This window comes from Parus major, chromosome Z (genome assembly GCF_001522545.3).
Source record: "Parus major isolate Abel chromosome Z, Parus_major1.1, whole genome shotgun sequence".
In the NCBI taxonomy this organism is placed as follows: Eukaryota; Metazoa; Chordata; class Aves; order Passeriformes; family Paridae; genus Parus; species Parus major.
In genome coordinates, this window is record NC_031799.1 from 1,489,379 (window position 1) to 1,510,623 (window position 21,245).

General features: G+C 43.2%; 1 protein-coding gene across 1 annotated transcript in view; it reads left to right on the forward strand.

Annotated features, from left to right (window-relative positions):
* SKOR2 (SKI family transcriptional corepressor 2) overlaps positions 1-21,041 on the forward strand; it is a 26,646-nt gene extending 5,605 nt beyond the window's left edge. Inside the window, exons 5-9 of the mRNA XM_015652340.1 lie at positions 5,163-5,228; positions 5,619-5,717; positions 9,680-9,747; positions 18,068-18,132; positions 20,322-21,041. Coding sequence (XP_015507826.1) covers positions 5,163-5,228; positions 5,619-5,717; positions 9,680-9,747; positions 18,068-18,130 — 296 coding nt within the window. The 3' untranslated portion in view covers positions 18,131-18,132; positions 20,322-21,041. The remainder of the gene's footprint in view (positions 1-5,162; positions 5,229-5,618; positions 5,718-9,679; positions 9,748-18,067; positions 18,133-20,321) is intronic.
* The last annotated feature ends 204 nt before the right edge of the window (positions 21,042-21,245 follow it).

The following is a 21,245-nucleotide window of genomic DNA, read 5'->3' on the forward strand; positions in this document are numbered from 1 at the left end:
TCCTTCATCGGAGGGAGTTGAAGGGTAGGAGAACATAAGGCTGAGTGTTTCTTAAAGAGGAGTTCTGCAAGCTGCTCCTCAGCCAATCTAATTATTCAAGTGTTTTCATCAGAAAGGGGAGCCCTAAAAAACTGGGTGTTTTTATAACAGCGTCTCAAATATTGCTGCAATTTCCCTGATTTTATTTTTTGATCTGTAAAAGACGCTTTGGTGGGCAGTTTCAGGAAAATTCAGGCTGGAAATGGTGAGCCGGGTTTTCTTCATTTACTCTTAAATATATTTTCAGGGAAACTCTGCAGATACTGCAATTGCTGTAGATTTAAAATACTTTATAGAGGATTGAAAACAGCCCAGTTTTTACTGTACAGTTGACTGGACTACTGGTTGTGTAGTCTTAATTGGGATAAGATGAAAGCATCGGATACAGAACTTAAATTTTTAAATTTTATTATGGAAGGTGTTTGCGAAAAAACCCAAAGAAGTTAAAAGTTGACAAGATGAAGTTTCAGATGTGGGATTCAGCACTGCATATTAATAGATAAAATTGTGTATAAATACATGGATCTGCACAACAGACAAATCTGCAGGCAGACTGTAGGACTGCACACTTATTTCTCTCATTTCTCTCGTTTCTCATCTGTTATTACTAAGGACCCCATGAACTCTCTTATAATTATTAAGATAGGGTGAATCATTGCTGAATTCCTTTATTTTTTTGCATTTTTCTTAATATTAGGTGTGTTTTGCTTGTTTTTTAAAGCCTCATCTTCTGGAATCTGGTGAATGTATTACTGTCCATTTAAAACAAACCAAGAATTTGAAATTTTCTTGCTTTTGTGATTCTAAAATAAAATTATGAAATAGTTCTCACATGTATGAATAAGGTTCAGCCCAAAAGCCAAGAGATTCCTTATCCTTTTTAAACATTTCAGTATTTTAGATTGGTCATGCCTAGATTTTTGAATGTTTAGCCTGAAATCCTGAAACTCTTTTTTCCTCTCTATCTGTTAGTACTTCAGTTAGTACTACTAATCAGATGTTCATGTTTTAAACTTTAAATGGATGTTACAAATGAGAATTTATCTGGGCATAAAAAAAGAACTAGTTTATTTTAAATTTAAATCACTTTTGGGGGCAAATTGCCATTTGAGACTCCAGATTTTTTAAGACATTTATCGGCCCTGGTACACAAAAACATTTAAAAGAATGCTTATGGAGTTTCCTAAAGTAGACACATTTTGCCAAGTCCTGAATACCTTATTGATTATTCCCCCCTGAAAGTGGCATGAATATGCAGGATGCATGAATATTTTCAGTAAGTTTTGAATTTCTCCAGGACATACGCAGAAACTCTGTGTGTCTTAGAGCGAGTCATTAATTTCAGATGCAGAGGGAGCCTCTGGAGCACTGAAAATCTGCTGGTTCACATCTGCCTATATTTGTTTTAGTGGATATAAATGTATATATCTATATACATTTATATCCAGAAGATACCGGCAACTTTTTGCTGCGGTCTTTGTGTCTGCAGACAGCGCTTCTGTACAGCTGGAGATAGCAGTGGGTGTTAAGTTATGATGGACCAGGGGTGCCGTGGTCTTCACAGCATCAGGGGCGAGGTGCAGAGCTTCTGGCAGATGTGGTGGGCTCTGCAAAGCACAGTGGTTGCCCAGGAATGAGAAGGGAGAAGTGGGCACAGAGAAAGCGGAGATGGCTCTGCATGACGTGGTCTGAAACCTCCAGGGTTGTGGAGGGCACAAGTTGGGGACCAGGCGCGGGGTGTGGAGCCAGGAGAATGGAATTATATTCCCAGACCACCCGTGCCCTGTGCTGGACAAACCAGCACATTGAGGGGGCTGAGTGGTCTGGGACAGCGTGGAATTTTTTAGCTGCTTTTTGGAAAACGTTCTGAGAGCTTCCTGGGGAAGGCTTGCAGGAGGTGGCAGAGTGTGAAGGGGTAACCTGGCTATGTTTGGCTCGTTCTGGCTTTTTTTTCACAGTGAAGGCAAAGTGCATTTCTCCTTCTGATGAGGATAGGTTCAGAGACGTTAAAAATTCAGATGTTAAAAATTCAAACCTTAAGCACTCCAGTGGACGTAAAGCTGATAAAATGGCAGCACTGAAAGAGCCGAGGTTGTGTCAGCGTCCAACCCTGGGACCTCACTTTTACACAGGGCCAATTTTTGAGCAGTTTGGAGGTGAACTTCATGGGTGGGTGCTCACACTCCAGGCTGAGAAAGCCAATTGTACCTTCATTCCAGAAAAACACCGTGCACCTGAGCTTGTGGGGAAGAACAGAAGCACCCAAAGCTTTCGCCGAAGCAGTTTAAGTGGCCTGCAAATATTTCACCCTCTTTCCCCCATCCAAGAGATGGGTGAGGCAGAGTTTGATTTTTCTGAGCAAACAGAAACAGCCTTTCCTGAAGGAAATCTCTGTGTCCATACAGAGGGGTGGCACAGCTTTCAGTCCTGCTGCTCGAAATGCTGCAAGTTTGTGTGCAGACAAGGCCCAGGAGAGTTATGGTGGAGCTATTAGGAGGGGAAGCGATTTTTTCTTAGGCTGATTAAAATTCTTTGGGCTTTCTGTTTGTTTGTTTTTAAACACCTATTTAGCTTTTAATTAACATTTAAGAGAAGGGAAGCTGGTTAAATATTCAATACCTCCTCCCTTTCAATTAAGGTAGAACAGTACACAACGCGTGATGAGGCCTCTGGGAAGTATGGAAAAACAGAGAAGAGTAGGCTCCTGATTATCATTTTCAGGGGGACAGGAGAGGTGAAACCCATCTGATTATAACTGCTGTTAACAATAATAATGTTGAGATTTTTATTCTTTTTTTAACATCAGAAAGCAGTTTAGAAATGCAATTATTCTTTAAAACTGTATATCCTGTCTTTGGCCTTTAAATACCTCCATTTTTCCACTCCCATTCTTTACTCATTTCAGGTGCAAGCATGGAGGATTTTCTAATAGGCCTTTCCAGTAGCTTAGTAGGGAGGCTGCAGATGCTGGGGAGGTTGTTCTTCATGCTCCATGCCCTTATCTTCATTTTGATGCAGTTCTTTCTGTCCCAGCGAGTCAGCAGCCCCCAACCACACAGCCCTGGGAGCTCAACCGAGCAAGTGAGAAAGAGCTGTATCGTCACCACACTCTGGTCTCTCCCCCTTTCCCTTCCTTCTCCTTGAAAAATCCAGTTACCTTCTGTCTGTGAGCCTGTTGTCGCTCAAAATTGCACATAAAACACACATAAAAGGGCGCCTCAGTGGGAGAAAGGGATTTGGAATATGCTAGTATTTGTAATTCGACAAATTCACCCTTCCTAAACTTAAATTCTTCCCTTTTGATTTTGTGTGCCCTGATTTATCTGACAAAATATTTTGTTTTGCTGGCCATCCGGTTTAAAAAAGAATTATGTTAGCTAGCAAAACAACCAAACCAACAAACCCATTTTACATTGTGGAGGCTCCTCAAACCACTGCCCAAAAGGTGATATATTTTTACACCTGCTGTATCTTCTACTGTGGTGAGACAATTTACCTGCAGAAAATACTTCGTTTTCACCAAATATCCCACAAAAATGATTTTTTTATTTTTTTTTTTAATTGCCGTGTTACATAAACAAGTTTTTAAAATGGAATTGCTGGCACCAGATACCAGTTGTGTAAATGTATGTGCCTAAATGAGTGGCTGCTTTTCAGCTTTTTTTTAAGGAATGAAGAGAGAGGAGATGCCAAAATGCAGAGCTGTTGGATAGATTTCATATGCTATAACTTCAAGGTTTACTGGATATAGGATTGAATCGATTTTTAAAAACAGAAACAAATGTTTTGCGAAAAGATTTCTAACTGCATCTATTACAAGACTTTCCAATTCAAATTTAAAATTAACCTATTGTGATGACACAATAATTTTTAACTTAACTGTTGTATGTTGTGATGACCTATTCAGTGCCGTGGATTTTTTATTTTAAAAAAAGCAAAACTATAAGAAACATCAAAACCCAAGATATTTTCTCCATGATCCTCTCTTCCAACTACATAAGCACATGAATATATTTATATATGTGTCTCTTGTGATTATTTTTCAGTAGAGTTAATGATGTGTATTTACTGGCTGGACTGAAAAAAGAATTAAACCAATTAGTTCAATAATTGGTTATTTACCAAATATTTTCTTAATTATTGAGAGTCCATTTCTACTTCAGCTGTAAATAACAGAAAATCTCCCATCAATTTCAGCTAAAGTGGTATTTTACTCCTTTAAAAATGGTTTTCATAGCTTTTATAAAAGCATTTCACGGAAGTCACAGGAAAAATTTTGCAGTTGCAGAGGATAATAAAAGTAACACCTTTTGTCAGAAGGTCCAGTTTTTAAGTAAAACTCATTCAGGTGAACTTCACCACTCGTGATTTTATTTTTTTTTTTAAATTTAATTCAATTTGTAGACAAAAAAAGGCTGAAGGAAGTAGCATGTGTGTGTCTGGAAATAGCAAAATTCTGTTATATGGAGAATTCTCTACTTCAATATGATTAAAAGTTGATGTGAGCAACCTAAGACAGGAGCCCCTCAATTGGCTGACCCTGGAGCCGTATCCTTTAGATGCAAATACCACTAATGTCAATTTTATCTCAGCTGGATATAAATTATATCCAGTTTCAACACACCCATGCCATGGAGCTCCGGAAGATGATAAAGCTGAAAAGCTGATGGAGGCAAAAAGGCATTTTTCCTGTGGATTTTGGAACAGGGTCCTGCCCAGATGGAGAGCACGGGCTTCCCGTTGAGAGGAGGCGAGATGAGGCTGTAGAGGAAGATCTCCCCTTTTCTCTGCCTGCTCCCAGTTATTCTCTGATAAAAGTATCTTCAGGAGGGCTTAGAGGGAAAGGAGGAATCAGCTCAGCAAGAAGAGTATCAAGGAGACATCAGCTATTGTCTTCAATGCTGTAGGCGGATACTTCACTGAAATAGAGAAAATAATAATTGACAAATATTTTTATTATACACCCAGAAATTTGTAGATGAAGCTCAATCTTACTCTTTCTTTATATTTTTGCCCCTTTTTTCTTCCTCTCCAGATTCTCTGAAGTGGATATGTTGTAAGGACGACACTGACAAAAAGCCCTGTCAGTAAATCAATAACTTTTTTTCTTTCTCTTTTTTAAGGAGAACACACACAAGAAACCAATTCACCTCATTCTCTGAAGAAGGATGTGGAAAATATGGGGAAAGGTAAAATAAATAAGGGCCTCTTACATTATAAAACTGCTCTTTGTTTTAATAGAATATGAGGATAATAGGGGGCACTTTCGTTCTGCACCATATTTTAAGCTTGTCAAGTAACATATGAATAATATATGGACCTTTGGGTGGATATAATTGAGATTAATGCATATATATCAATCAATACATGACACTGTAATATAATACTTTAAAATAATATATTACATTGATTTATATTCATGGCTTTCTGCACAAAATCTATGGTGGGTCTATGCAACACTTTTTTTTTTTTTTTAATAAGCGCTAAAATATTTTGTCTTAGAGTAATGAATTGCTCTGCAACTGTTCTTTCAAGAATTATTTATACAGATTATCAAAACCACTCTTTCTCTTTGTTAGAGGAACTCCAGAAGGTTCTGTTTGAGCAGATCGACCTACGGAGGAGGCTGGAACAGGAATTCCAGGTGTTGAAAGGAAACGCGTCTTTCCCAGTCTTCAGTAAGACACAAAATCCGTGCCTTTGGTGTTGTGTGTGTGTGTGGTTGGTTCTTGCCAGGCTGATAAAAATGAGAGAGGCTGTCAGATGTGCTGCCATGATCTTGAGCTGAGTTCTGCTGAGGCCAGGCTGGGCAGGGCTTGGAGCGAGTTGGGATCGTGGGAGGTGTCCCTAGGGTTGGAAGGAGGTGATTTTTAAGGTCCTTTCCAACCCAAACCATGCCATGATTCTACATTGACGCTTCTGCTGTGGCTTTCCAGCTCTCCAAGCAGGTCTTTCACAGGGAAAATAAAAAGCTGGGTGTTTGTTTTGGTGTACAGTCTACAGTTTTGGTAGCATTGTGTGCAGTGAGGAGACAGAAACGCATCTGGGCCCTCGTGGGGTGTGGTGAGGTTGGTGTCTTAGCCAACACCTCAGGGGCTTTTGAAGACAAGATGCTTAATCCTCGTTTTCAGGAGGTTCTTAATACCCATTCTCAGGAGGTTCCAGCTGATGCTGGAGAACTGATCTGGCCTTTTGAAGGAGTAGAAATTCCTGTTTGGATTTTTTCCTTTGAGAGTGGCCGCTTGAGATGGCCCTTCCACCACGGCTGCTCTGCGGGGTGCTGCTGTCCAGGGCGGTGGAATGAGCACAGCACATCTCAAATAAAACGAAATGGACACTTAACAGGGTTTGTGTGAAGCTGCTGGAAGGTTGGGCTGATTGTACAGGGATGTGGAAAATGACCCCCTTGGCTGGGGTCTCTCAAATGACACTGGAGCAATGACGGAAAGATTCTTCCAGGAGAAATCCCACCTAGATCAGGATGATCCCACTGGAAAAGGTGGGAACACGGACAGCATTTTCCTATTGTTCAAAGAAAATATTCTTGTCCCCTTTCTGTAGCATCAGATGGGTAAGTTCAGAGAAGCAAGGCAGTGTGAGGACTCTGGGAATGACTCCGTCTTTAGCCCAAATATTGAAAGATGTAGACAGCTCCATAAATAAAGAAGAGTCACTTGACATGATACAGATATTAATGAAAGGAGCATAACCTCATCCTTCAGCATAAATCCAGTTATTACTTGGGTTTGGGAGTGAGGTAATGTTCAAATAATTCGTGGAGATCAAAACCCTGCTGTGTGGTATTGGTGAAATGGCATCTTGGACTTTTGCCACTCAAGTCTCTTATTCATCCTTTTGTTCTTCTACAGTAAAATTAATCTCTGTCTTTGCCGTGTAAATAAACACTGCAGTTAAACCACATGAAATACAATTCAAATAAAAGAAAAGAACAAGTACGGCCGACCAAGGAAGTGGTGACTGCTGTATGCTGGCTTGAAAAATATGTGGTTTCAATGTACCACAAAGTAGTGGTCAATTTTCTTCAGGATTAAAATAGAAAACAGATAATGTGCTATAAACCATACCTACAAGTGACCGTAAAGCCTATTTACAGATTTAGATTTACCAAAAAAACCCACCCCTCCTCCACATGTAATAAAACAAGAGAAAAGGGTCTTCGTAAAGGAAATCAGTGTAAACCCATGTTAAGGCTGTTTTGTCCTCTTGTGCAGTGCATGTTCTAGCACAAGAGAGGGGGGCTGTTCCAGGCTCTTCCTGCTGGACAGAGCTGTTGCTTTGTGCCAGGTTAGAATGGTATTGGTATTGGTGTCTTGGGCAGGGAGGAGCCGTGGAGAGAAGTCTTTGGGGACCCAGCTAAAAGAAAGTAGAGGTAAAATTTAAATTGCATTGAAAACTCATCCGTGTTTCAGCTGGGAGGCAACATGCGGGATGCAGAAGGTAATACTATTTCTCTCAGGAAAATGCTTCTGTCAGGTTACCTGCAGTTAATTCTAGAGTCACCTCTTTTGGGTCCTCCACTTGGAACTGAGCACGTTTGGGGTGTTATATCTTCCTAGCATCAAGCCATACTCACAACAGGGCTGTGCAGTAAATGGTGTTTGGTTTCAGAGTTCTCCTCTCATTTTAATCACTGTTAAATGAGAACTGAGCTTATTTGCAAGCTCTCTTAGCGGTGCTATGCTGCAGTCTTCTCTGTGGCTTCTTGTACCTGTGTGAAACATGGACTGTGATAATTTATAAAACAGCAAGACCTTGTCTTCTGCTGCATTTTTCGCATTGCTGTTGTGCTTGAAAGCTGCAGGTGAAATTTGCCTTTAAGATCTCTCAGTGCAGAGGTCAACTGAATAAAATAAAATTAAAAAATAATAAAAAAAAATCAGATCACATGAAGAAAGTCAAAGTATTTGCTGTCCTGATAAAAATACAGGCATCTCTGGGTGGTGACAGTGTGATCTCCTGGATGCTCTGGTTTGTACGCTCTGTGTCGGCTGCTCCGCGTTCTGTCCGTCTGCATTTTAAACAATGTGGCAATAAAATGGCAGAGACACAGTCTGGGTACTTAAAGTATTTAATTTTGTGTTAAGAAAGCTATTTAAATATTCATACCTTTTCTCCTGGGTGCTGCTTATGGCTTTGTCTGTGAGCGTTTGGACTCGGATAAATGCTGCCGGAAAAAAAACGCTGTCCCTACCATTAACACCCCATTTCCTCGGTGAGCTTGGACATTTGCTGTGCAGGGCTGAGCAAGATCCCTGAGCTGTTTGTTTGGAGATGTGATGAGCCCATGAAGAGGCAGCTGGGAGGAAAGCCTTGAGGAAAAAAACCCAAAATTTCTCCTTAAAGCCTGCTCAGAGTGAAGCTGAAGGACCTCTGTAATTCTCAGCCTTTAGTGACCAGGACAGGGGGCAGCTACCTTTTTATACTTCATGGGGTTTTTGGGTGTGGATAGAAAAAGAGGAATTGTAAATCTGCTTTGTTTTTGTTGGCTTATGTTTCTGATCAAATTGGGGTAGATGGATTAGGCTTAAAAGTTCTATGGGAATTTACTGGAAATCTGAAGAATTTCATTGAGATAGTGTCACAATGTCCTTTTCAATTTGGTTGCGCTGGAGTCCTGAGGGCTTCAGTTTGCCAAAATTTCTCACTCTTTCTCTGTTTCATTGCTCTTTTCCTGACCCCTTTTCTTTTAAACAACAATTTTATCTCATTGTTCAGAGAGGACAAAGTTCTTTTTTGAGAGGAGGACAGAGCTCTGCCCCCTTGTTTTATTTCCAGGATAGGCTTGTTACTTGAATCAAAATGATAGTGGTTGGGGTGAATTTTCTTTCCTCTTCCATTTAGCAGCCCATCCTTGCACCCTGACCTCCATCAGGCAGCTCTTTGAATTATTTGGTACTTGTCAATAGTTTTGTTTATGTTTCTCTTTTTCCCACCCACCAAGAGGAATGTTAGGGACCACAGAGCATCAGCTAATCTTCTAACAAATGAAGTTTTGTCTGAAATGGTTATTTAGGTTATTTAGGAGGAAAATCAGGGAAGAAGGATCTACTGGAGCAGGAAGGCCAGCCTGTGCTGTAACCCAGCTGCCCAGGATCTCTCTTTCAAAGACTTTTTTGCTTCCATATTCCACGTCACCCTTTATGGAGCTTCAGTTTTGTTCAAAGTCGTCAGCACAATGCTACAAACCACAAATCAAACCCTGCATCCTTGAACGCTTTCTCCTCTCACATGTTGGACATCGCTGTTGATGTCAACAGATTTATGCCAAAGCAAAGAAGAGCAGTTTTTGCTCTTCTCTTCAGGGCTTGAGAAAGTTTGACTGATGACTGCAGAGCCTTGCCCGTGCAGGAAAATAGCTGGGAATAAATGCTAGCAACACAAACTTAGCATCCTGCATTTTCTGAGGGGGAAAATCTAATTTTTCCACTTTTTTTTTCTGTTGTCAGTGGTGTCTCCTATTAGATACATACTTGTTAGGCAGATGTTTTAATTGAGTGGAAGACTTTTATAATGCTTTGTGGTTCCCCAGTAGTGAATGGGTTTGATTTAGCTTGATTTGTGCAAATTCTGCCGTGTGGTCTCTGTTTTAATTTGGCACCTACATTTTCCTCTCATACAGATAATTTTCAAGATCAGATGAAGCGGGAACTGGCGTACAGAGAAGAAATGGTGCAGCAGCTACAAATCGTAAGTTTACTTTCTCTGACAAAAAATGTCTTCATCTGCTGCTTTGTGTTTTTTAAGTGCACACCTCAAATTTTCCCTTTCTGAGCCATGCAGATGCACCATTACCGAGCTCCTATTGCCTTATATTTAGCAAGAGGTAAGCACGCAGCTCTCAGCTGGTTTGGAGCCTAATTACCTGGAGATTTACTTTCCTACAGTAACCAGATGGGTCTTCATGTTTTCAACTAAACAAAATGTGTTGACTCAACACGGAGAGGTGCTTCTGCAGAGAGGAGCAGGGAGTGAATCAGCAAACTTTAAGCAGTTAAATGTTTCTACCTCGTGTGAGTTGCCGAGAGGTGCATTTCAGCCCTCGGCAGGGAATCTGCTCAATCCCTGCCTCTCACCAGAAAATAAACCTTAGGATGTGTCTTTTTCTCGTTTTAGACACTAGAAGAAGTGCTTAACTCAGCAGTAAAGGATCAAGTTGCCAAAACACAGCTTAGCACAGGCACACAATACTGTTGGGTCTCTTGCTTGTTATTTTAAAACCAAGAGGGATTTTGCCTGTGTGCTGGTGCAGCTCTAGATCATCACATCCAGCTGTGTTGTTTTGAAAAGCTGACGTTCTCAACCCAGTGCAAGCAAAGGGGCTGGAGCATGGGAAGCTGTTCCACGCTCATGTAGTGCTCAGTGTGGTTACAAGGGCATGGTGAGGCTGTCAGCTAGTGCTTGCTTTGCTGGTGCTTTCTCTGTGATCAGTCTGACGTTGCTCAACAGGGTTTTTGTTTTTGAGGAAAGTTTGGCAAATATCCCCACTTCCCCAAATCAGCCCCGTGCTCCCCCGTGGAAATTTTCCTTCTGCTTGTCACAGGACCCTGGTGCAGAGAAGGCATTGCCCAGCCTCCTGCTACTGTCATTTTCTAATTGATGGGTTAGGACATAAAAGTAAAGCTGAAGGCCAGGATTGTCAAACTTGTGCTCCTGATGTTGAGAGGCATTTAGGACTGGCCTTATTTTTAGAGCTGCCGAGCATCCACGCGCCCCGTTCCTGCTGACTTCAGAGATTTCAATGAGAGATGGAGGGTGTTTGAAAGAGGTTGTTTGTGGAGGAAACTCAAGTCCAGAACATCTCTGGGTGGTTTTCTTTGCAGCTGGCCTCCACTTTTTCCCTTCAATGTGCCTGGTTGTTGCTGTGTCCCTCTTTGTGACCCGATGTCAGGCGGGAAGTTTGACTTGACCTGAGAGTTTTGTTGTCACAAAAAATTCTAATTAGGATGCCACCCTGAAAAGCACTTCCCCTGCTGCTTTGGACTTGAAGCAGGTGACCAGTTGGATTTCCTGCTCTAGAGCACTTCTAAGCACAAAGTTAATGGGCCCAGCCCAGTCTTTATCTCTGGTGTCAGCTGAACTTGGAGCTAGCTAACTCTGCCTCCCAGGGAGAGAACAGATCACCTCTGCCATTCACCTTGTGCTCCAGTCGTGAAGTTGTTTCTGGAACCGAGTATCCCAGGTCTCCAGCAAGCCAGATGTGGTGGCTTACCTGATTTTCTTAGGCAGGAATAACAATATGATCAAGTAATTCACAGCCTTTTCACTTACTGATGTGTGCTATGGAACAGACTAAGAGTAATTTAATCATTAAACAGAGCTGTCTGAATGAACTTACAGAGAATTGTTTCAACATTTAATGTGTTGCACCAACAACTCAGGACCTCTTCACTCCCTACAGATGCCTGAGTTTAATTGTTAGTAATAGAAATGTTGTTCAATCACCAGTAAGCCTTCATGCTCATATTTGTGGGGTAGGTTGTGATCAATGAGATTGCTAAAAAGATGTTTGTATGAAAAACTGAGAAACTGCTGGAAATAACCCATCTGATTGCTTAAGATGGGTGCAGAAATCTTCAGAGATGTCTTGGCTGATAACTGGAATGGAGTCAGCACTTTTGAGGTGATAATCCCAGCAGTTGCTTTAATTCATTCATGGGAATATATCTTGTATGTTTTTATCTAGAATTAAGATTAATTAACTGAATGTGGTAATAATAGAACTACTTCGGCCTTCCAGGGTTATTGCATGGATGAATTGAAGCAGAATGGACAAAAAGTGTGTCTGCTTTTGATTTTTTGTTTAATTGCTGTTGTTGTTTTGTTTTTAATTGGGGAAGTTGGCTTTTTTTTTTTTTTTTTTTTTGTACCTGATGTGCTGCACTACTACTTCAACCTAAGAGCTTTAACCTAATTTTCTTGTTAACACAGAAGTACAAAGAGAAAAGCAGAAGTGTTTCATACATACTGAAATCATAGTTTTACTTAGACCTCATAGGTGTATGCCTTTGTGGCACTGAATTCAAAGTTTACTGATTTAACTAGCCACAGAACTTGGCTTAATTGCTTTTAAAAATTGTTCTATGAACAATATAGATGCCTGGAATCAGGTGTTTTGTTTTTTTCTCTTCTCACTGCTGAAGATATACAACTTGCATTAATCTTTCCTGAATATCCCTGGAAAGATTTAAGAGCCATGTGGATGGCACTTGGGCACATGGGTTAGAGTGGGCTGGGCAGTTTGGAGAAAATGATTGGATTTTAATATCTTGCAGGGCTTTTCCAACCTGAATGATTTTGTGATTCCCTGATCCCCTGCAACTCTGGGTACCAGGGGCAGGTTTTGGCAGAGCGATCGTTGCACTCACCCTAAACTGAGTAATCAGACTTTACAATAAATTGACCCAGCGTTTTTGCTGTTTGGGAAATGTCTGGAATGCAAAATGAACGTAATCACGAAAAAAAAAAATCGACCAAATATGAAAACTTTCCAGCGCCAACACCCACTGCAGCAGGACGTGAATCTCATGCCCTGAGCGCGGTGAACGCTGGCCATGCCGGTTTTTTGTCCCGTTGCGGGTTTTTTTTGGGGAGATTCCTCCCGGTTTTGGGAGCGCTCGGTTGCAGCGCGGCCCGCGGGTTCCCTCTGCCGGCCGCCGGTCGCCACTGCAGCTCAGCGCTTCGGTCCAGGCGCGGCTGCGTCCCCGCCCTGCCCTGCTGCTGCCGCTCCCATCGCGTCCCAGTGGAAAAATTATAGGATTTCGTGGCCTCCTGGAAGCCGGGAGTTTCCTCAGGCCACTGGAAAAACAGGGCGAGTCCTGCTCTCTTACACCTTCACCGGCGGATGCTGGGCTCCTCGCAGGCAGCCTGGATTAGGAGGTTGCTGGAGCAGCAGGATGTTGTGTGGCCACTGGTTTCGGTGAGAATGTCATTCAGTGAGGCTGCAAGTGGCCACTGGAGGTCATCTAGCCCAAGCTCCCTGCTCGAGTGGAGTCGCCCAGAGCACATTGCTCAGAACAGTATTCCAGGCAGGTTTTGAGCACCTCTGGTGAGGAATGCTCCGCAGCCTCTCCACTGCTCCAGGAAGGAATTTCTTCCTGATCTCCACGTGGAACTTCCTGTGTTTCAGTTTTCAGAGTTTTCAGAGTGTCTGGAGCAGCTACCAGGAAGTTTTCCAACCTGTTTGTGCCAGGTTCACCACCAAGTGCTAAGAAACCACCACTTAACAAGAAAATGTATTTTAGACCCCTGAATGCATTTTTCTCTTCCTCCTCTTGCAAAGTGCTGTCTCCCAAATTGGCTGAATACAGGGCGGGTTCGTGGAGATCATATATAAAATATGGATTTTTCATAAGGATCCTGTTATGCCAGGGGAGATTTAAAGTGGATTAAGAAAAATTTCTTCACTGTCAAGCACTGAGGTCAGCTGTTCAGGGCAGAAGTGGAGTCACCTTCCCTGGAGGGGTTTAGAGGCCATGTGGATGTGGCTCCTGGGGACATGGGTGAGCTGGGCACCTGGTGGCATGGATTAGTGCTGGGGGAATGGTTGGACTCAATGATCCTAGAGATCTTTTTGAACCTAAAAGATTCTGAGGATCGTGTGGCTTTTGTTACTGAATTGTACAGAAAGGGCCAGTGAGGAGGAGCTGCTGCCCAGCAGGATGGGGGAAATTCTGATGTGACACACATGGTACAGGCTTAGGAGGGCTCACCTGCCTTTAGAGTTTTTGGTTCCTGTCCAATGAAACCGGAACTCTTCTGCTGGGACAGACCAGCACTGTAAGCAATTATCAAGTCTTCTCCTGCCTGAGACTCTGCATCTGTCTGGTATTGTCTTCTGAGCAACTGTGTAAGTGGAAAAAATCGTAAAAGCATGAGCTTTCTTCCTAGCTGCCTGGGGAGAGAAAAATATCAGAAGCAGCATTACCAGCATGATGATTTTCATCCTTGAATGTTTTCATGAACCCCTCTCAAACATGGCCATGGGGAAGTAGAACACCAAGCAGGAAATTTAAGCCTCTTAGAAACTGAGGAGCTTTTCTTAATTTTCTCTCAGAGGTGCCTTACAAGTAGTTTGTGGGTTTTCAGGAAGTGTTGACCTCAGCGGTGACCAGTCCATCAGGAAAAGCTCAGGGGGTTCTCGTCACCCACTGTGGTTTAGATCATTGGGTGATGATCAGTGCCACTAATTTTACATTTGGGTAAAGTGTGATAGGTTTTTGAGGTGTGTTAGAAAGGTGAAACACTCAGCCAGGCTTTTGTCTTTTCAGATTAGGTGAAAAATGATGGTTTGGTTTTGTTTGGGGTATTTTAATTAGGTTATGCTCCTGTGATCTGACTTCTCCCTACCAGCCTCACTTTGGGCTGATAATAATGTTCAGAGCTCAGAACTGGATCCATCTGGAACTGCTCTGTGTTTTATGGCTTTCTGCTCTCAGTGCTCCTTTAAATCAACTCTGTTCTTCAGAGTCAGGCAATAAAATAAATCAGGAACTATCTCTCTGCAAAACTTATTTCCATCTCTGCATCATCTTTCACCCTCATCCTTAAAGATTGACAAGGAATGTTTAAAAGAAGAAAAAAAAACATCTACCATGTAGTTAATGTTGGTAAATCTTCAGAGGCATGAGAGCCTGTTCCTCTGGGTCACACTGTAATTCAGAAGAGCACTAGTAGTTCGAATTCCTAGCTTAAATTGTTTACAGAAAGCCGATGCTTTTGTACCGCTAATGTATTCATTAGCCAAACAAGAAGCACCCACATTTCTGTGTGTGGAGATGTTGGTCTCCGTGTGCCTGCCTCTGTTCTCAAAAACAGGGAATGGGAAATAGCAGTGCTTCAGTGCCATTTGTGATTTCCGTGCTCGGCCTGAAGTGGTGCAGCTCAGATGATTGACCTTGGCAAGAATACAAACAGCTGTTCAGCAGAATGGCTCTCGGATTTCTTGAGTGGCATCTTGTGCTGAAGTGCCTGCTCACAGGCACACACATAATGACAGGTAAAAGAACATTTCTGGAACTCTGTGTCCTGTGTCCTCAAAAGGCTCATCCCTAATTGTGTACAGGAAAGTGAGATGTTTTCACCAGAGTCTTATATTCTGCTGTTGGCTTTTTTTTTTTTCCTCCCCCAAGACAGGTGAGCAAAACTTACATCTTGACAACACCTGTGGATATGCCTTAGGTTGATAGGATAGAGCTGTGCCTCTTTCTCCAGTGAATTAAAATGTTAAAGGAAAGGATGCCATGTAGAAATTTAAGCAGAAAGCTTCCCTTCCATTAGAATCTGCAGAAATTCTGATCAAAAATGGCTGTGGATGTACAGGGAGCCAACCTCTGCTACTGCATGAGTGCTAAATATTTTTAAATATTTTAAATATTTCTAGGCAACACGATGCATCATCGTGTACCTCACCAGAGATGGGATGCAGAGGCCAAACCCCTGAAAGGGGATGGTGTGCTGGAGGTTCTTTGATATCTGAGTGTGTATAACAGGGGTCAGACAGGAACTTCAGAAATTACTCCCCAGCCCTGTCCCTTATCTGTGCTTTGGTTTGAGCCGTGGAGCAGGCTCTGGGCTTGCTGACTGTGTTCCTTCCAGGTGGAATAAACAGGGAATGCACACAGGACTGTGCTCCAGTTCCTAATGGGTACCAGGACTAAACTGGAGTCAGCCTGTAGGAAAAAGTATTCAGTGTCCATATTGCAATTTTCTTGGAGTTTCTCTTCAGATCTGCTCTTCATTGTATTTCCTACTAATGTGCACTCGGTCATGAGAAAATGTATTTTTGCTGCTTGAAACCAAACTGCTTTCCCTTTTGTTATTTCTGCACACCCTTTGCAAAGGGCCACCCTTTGCATCTCTGTGCCCCTTTGGGTACTGATCCTGCCCTCATCTCAGCACCCCCATGGATGCACAGAGAGGGACTCTTTTGCCATGAAGAGCCCTAAAGCCTATTCCACCACGGCATTGGAATTACTGAATGCTCTGACAATGAGATAAATAGAAGATGACATTGTTGGTGATTTAACTCATGGAGAAAGTAGTCATTTCCCTGTTGAACACCCACCTCTCCCACTCTCATCTATTACCAGGAGATCAGTTAAAACAACACGCATTAGAAAGACGCCGGTGTGCCAAATATAGCAGAGAAGTGGATTAAGAACAGTTAATTTCTGACAGAATGTACCCCATTGTATTATCTAGGTCAGTACAGCTTGGGAGATGTCCTATATAATTTGTGGCCATGCAAACCCAAGTTGGCCTTCGTGAGTGGGAGAGCGGCAGGAATCAGCTGGCGAGGCACCACAGGTCCCAGTTGGAATGTGCTGGTTTTTGTGTGCCGTTTGTTTGTGGCTCCCTTTTGCATCCCAGCCACGGCCACGGGTGACCAGGGAAGCAGCCTCTCTGCACCCCCTTCCCTGCTGCAGCTTGGGAGGGAGTTTTGCAGCCTTTGCAAGCACTGTGTCCTGAAGGCAGCTGTGTTTGGGGACGTAGTGGAGGGGACAGCTCTGTTTCTTAGGGGGGATCTGGCTAAAAGCTGCCTGATACCTCCTATCTTCTGTCAAGGGAAGGGATTGTAAGAGTAGTCAGACAAAACATCTGGAATCTTGATCTTTTCTGGTCATCAGTGGCCTATGCACACACATTTCCCCTTTTCCAGGGCTGTGTAGGGGGGAAGCAGCGTGCCCCTGTGAAAGGCTTCTGCTTTCATTCAGCCACAGACACTGCTCCTTCCTGGTGCTGCTGCTTTCAGTCTGATTGACCTCCTTTCCCAAGAAATGAAACAGTTAGCTCTCAAGCTTCAAAAGCCCTTTTCTTCCCTCTCATCCTGATCCTTCCCTCCTCTTCTCCTCTTACTAAGGTAGGCAGGGATGGATAAGTCTCTCAGTGTCTTCGCAGGCACGATGCTTTACCCCAGCCCAGAGGCATGCTGGGCACAATTCACATAAACATTCTCTGTGGGCACAACGTGTTTAAAATCAAAACAGGGACATCCCTGTTTTAGGAATGTGTGGGGTCAGTGGATACGGATGCAAATCCACTGTGTGCAAATTCACACAAATTTTAGGTGTGTGGGGCAGGTTGCTTGAACTCTCTGCATTTGCCCATCTGCTCCTTCTGCTGTTTGTGCAGGTTAATTTTGATCCTGACTTCAGCTAACGTAATTTTCATCTTGCAGTAACATACTTCACATTGTTTGTGAGCATATTCTGGCAGCAGAAGCAGGTCAGCTCGGCATGCAGCAGCACTTTGGAGTGCAGGGACACAGAACTTCTTGATCTCCCAGCCTGAATTCCTCCAGCAGTCCCTCCAAAAATTATCATCAAAGAGTTTGTAGCCACTTAGCTGGATTCCCAGCTATGGGGAAATCTCAGAGCAATTTAGTTTTGTTGCATTCTAAAGGCCCAGCACTGGAGAAGAGCAGCCCTGTAATGTATTCCCAGCGGCCAATGGGCACATCATCCCACTTTGTTTCTAAATATAACTGTGTTCCCTAGTATGCCCATGTTCTCTGTTTTTCTTTAATTATTTGTTCCACTTCAGTGGCTTCCCTTCAGATTGGTGCAAGTTGGAGATAACTATTATGAATTTCCTAATTACGGGGATATAAATACACGAATTCTCATGCTCCCAGCCTGCTGTATTTTGGCTGTGCAGGGATCAGTGTGCATTGCCTGATCTGTCACAGACAGCTGATTTTTTATGATCTCACAGGTGGCTTTACCCTTTGTCAGCCTCTGACATAAACAAAGCATCAGAATGCGTCTTTTACACTGAATTTTAAGATGCTATCTGTTGTTTTAATTCTGACCATTTTTATGTCTGCTTCAACCCCCCTGCAGTTCCATAAAGAGTTGAACCTTTGTATTTAAGATGTTAAGATGTCCTACAGTTCCTCCCCATTTTCAGGAAGGAAAACAAAACCTTTCATTTACAGGGATTTCCAGCTTGGGTGTTTTGTTAGCCAAACCTTGGCTTGAGCGGTGTCTCTGTTTCTGTGTCATTCCAGATTCCCTATGCAGCAAGCTTGATCAGGAAAGAAAAGCTCGGTGCACACCTCAGCAAAAGCTAAAGGTGAGCTCGTGAGAAAGAGACTTCACTCCACTTGACCTGGCTGCCTGTGTTCCTTTGCAGCCATTGCAAGAATTAAGAGGATCATTCTGTTGTTTGATGTGGCTGGTTCTGGTCCCAGAGCCCTCCCTGTGCAGGTGTTGTGCAAGAGTCTAAAGCTGATAAATTACATCTGGCACGAATTACGAGGCTTCTCTGGGGTGGGAGGTGCTGCTGGGAGCTGACCCATGGGTCCTGCAGTGACAGGACAAAGGGTGATGGCTTCAAACTGAAAGAGAGTATCTTTATTAAATATTAGGAAGAAATTCTTCCCTGTGAGAGTAGGGAGGCCCTGGCAGAGGGTGCCCAGAGCAGCTGTGGGTGTCCCAACCCTGGAAGAGTCCAGGGCCAGATTGGATGAGCACCCTCAAGGGAATAGTGAAAGGTGTCCCTGCCCATGGCAGGGGTAGGATAAGAGGATCTTGAAGGTTCTTGTCAACCTGAACCATTCCACAGCTCTAACTGCCTGAGCAATTGCTTTTCCTGACACTGAAGAGTGTCACCAGGGCCAATGTACCTTCAGTGGAAGGAGGGAAATATCTTGGCATTCAGGGTGCAAAAAAATCTTCACACTACTGCTCCAGGTAGGGAGGAGTTTTTCTGCCCTTAATGGAACTCCTCTAGCTCCAGGAAAAAGCAGCAGCACATCAGCACAATTTTGTGGGTCTCACAGAACCCCACTGACTGTGGTTCTGTAGTTTGGTGTCCTACAGAAGATAATTATACTGCTGCCCATGCACAGGCCCTTCCTAAACCAAACACTACATTTTTCAGGACTGTGTTTTGGAAGTGTTCATTTAGTAGAAACACCACCTCCATCATCAGTGGGAGATCCCCGTTTTGGGTGCTGAAGTCTTAACATTTAAATGACATTCTCTTGGTTTTTTCCTGGTAAAACAAGAAGATTAGGGATTGGAGACAGATTCCGAAATCTGGTAGCCTTGCTTCTGTGTTATGCCACAAAATCTGGCTTGTGGATTCACTAAAAAAATCCCCAAGGAGAAGTAGGGGGATTGGAAACGTAAAAGCTACTCGTACACAGAGATCTCACTAATGCACAAAATAGAGTTATTTAAGAGAGTCTGGGACATCTGAGAGGGGCTTGATAGTAGAGATGTGGAGGTTTTCCTGAGCTGTAGAAGAAGCAGATACTCAAAACCAGTAGGAGTAAGTACAGAGTAACCAGAAAACCACTGTGGCCCTGAGCTCTGCCCTCTAAGACAACTCTAAGCACCGAGCTGGTCTCTTTTGCCCTCTTGTGCACACTTTCTTACTGGCCGCCAGCGTTTTCCAGTCAAGCCCGCAGCAATCTGAGCGCAGATTTGAAATAAATTCAGCGGCACCAATACCCCGAATAAAGCAGCAAGCCTCCCCAGACCAGGAGCAGCAGCTCCTGCCCCGGCGCCGTGTCCGCAGCGCTCCGTGCGCGATAAAAGCCTGCCTGAGGATGGCAGCATCGGAGGAGACGGAGAGTTTGTTCCCATCTCCGGGCTTCCCTCGGCTCCCAGAGCCTGCCAGGACGGTGCTGGCATCCCAGCAGCGAGCATTCCGTGCCTGTTTGGCCAGAGCGTGAAGGATGGATGCGCTCCTCACGCTGCTGCTGTCCCCGCAGACAGCGGGGATTCCTCTGAGCATCCCTGCATCTTTGGAAGAGATTAGTTGTTAACTTAGCTGCTGAGCTGAGCCAGCCGGGCGGAGAACCGCAGCTCGGCTGTGTCCAGAAGCAGTTTCACGTCCTCGATGTGCCAAGGAGGAGAAGTCTCCTCAGGAGGAAACGTGTTGGCACATCCCCGCCCATGCAGCTGGGGCTGGTGACTCTGCTTTGCAGCCCCTCAGTTCCTGCCCTGTGCCCCTCAGCTGCCCTCGCTGAGCCCTCTGCTCCTTCCCACAGCACATCTGGCTGTGTTTACTGGCACTGCAGTCAGCTGAAGTCTGCACTTCCTCTTTATTGCGAGTATTTCCACATTGCCCCACAGATACTGCCAAAATCTCAGGGGATGCTGCTAGAGCAGGTGACCTACAAGTGTCCCTTTCTCAAGGGCTGTAAATAAATGTTATAATTCTGTGACTGTCTCAAACTTTGGCTTAATGTTGATAACACTTTCTCTCTCTCTTTTTTTCTCCCTCTCTTTCTTTTTTTTTTTCGTTCCCAGAAGCACAGGAGCTTTTGCAGCTGTTACCTTATAAGTTATAACCCAGTCAGAAACCTGACTTGTATATAGACTGTGAAATGGAAGTGTTTGGGGATCTAAATAAAAAAAAAATCAGGTTCCTCTGAACCTAAGGACAAGTGACCTCATAGTATCATGGACAACCATGTCAAATAGAATGTAGCAGCCATTTATTAGTAAACACAAAACAACAAAAAAAAAATGCCTGTCCTTGATATATTTTTTTTTTTTTTTGGTGGTACCAAAGTTTAAGTCTTTGTGTTTTTAGAAGGACTATTGAGCTTGATAGAAAAAAAAGAAAATGCTTTTGAATCGTGCAGATAAGCTGTGAAAGGAACTGCTGGTCCTTTCAATGCCACAGGCACTGACAACATCTGCCAGTTCACCTTTTGCTTTGGAATAGTGATTGTTTTATGGGAGGAAATGAACATCTCACCAGATGGGCCAGAACCACGTTTGGACGGACGGGTGGACGGATGGATGGATGGATAGAGCAGCGTTAGCCATACACAGTGCTTTTTAAAAGCAGTCTGGAGATTCTCACACCCTTCTCCCTCATCCCTTTCCCCCTCTGGTATTTTGCCTGCTGTATGAATTACGATTGTACTCCTCTGGAAATATTTTACAATTTAATATTGAGTGTAATTAAGAATATAATCACTGTTATCAAAAAAGGTATTTAACTCTGTTGTAGTTTCTTTATCATTCATGTGGATAAAAAGTCTATAATAAAAAAAAAAGAAAAGTATGAGATAATAGTTGAGCTTCCCTGTAATTTAATGCCATGCTTAGTCCACTGAAGAACACAAATATCCCCAAGAATACATTTTTAGAAGTATTTTAATTCACAAATAATATGCTGAAGACTTTCATGGTGTAAATTTCTGCCTCTGGTTATCTTCAAAA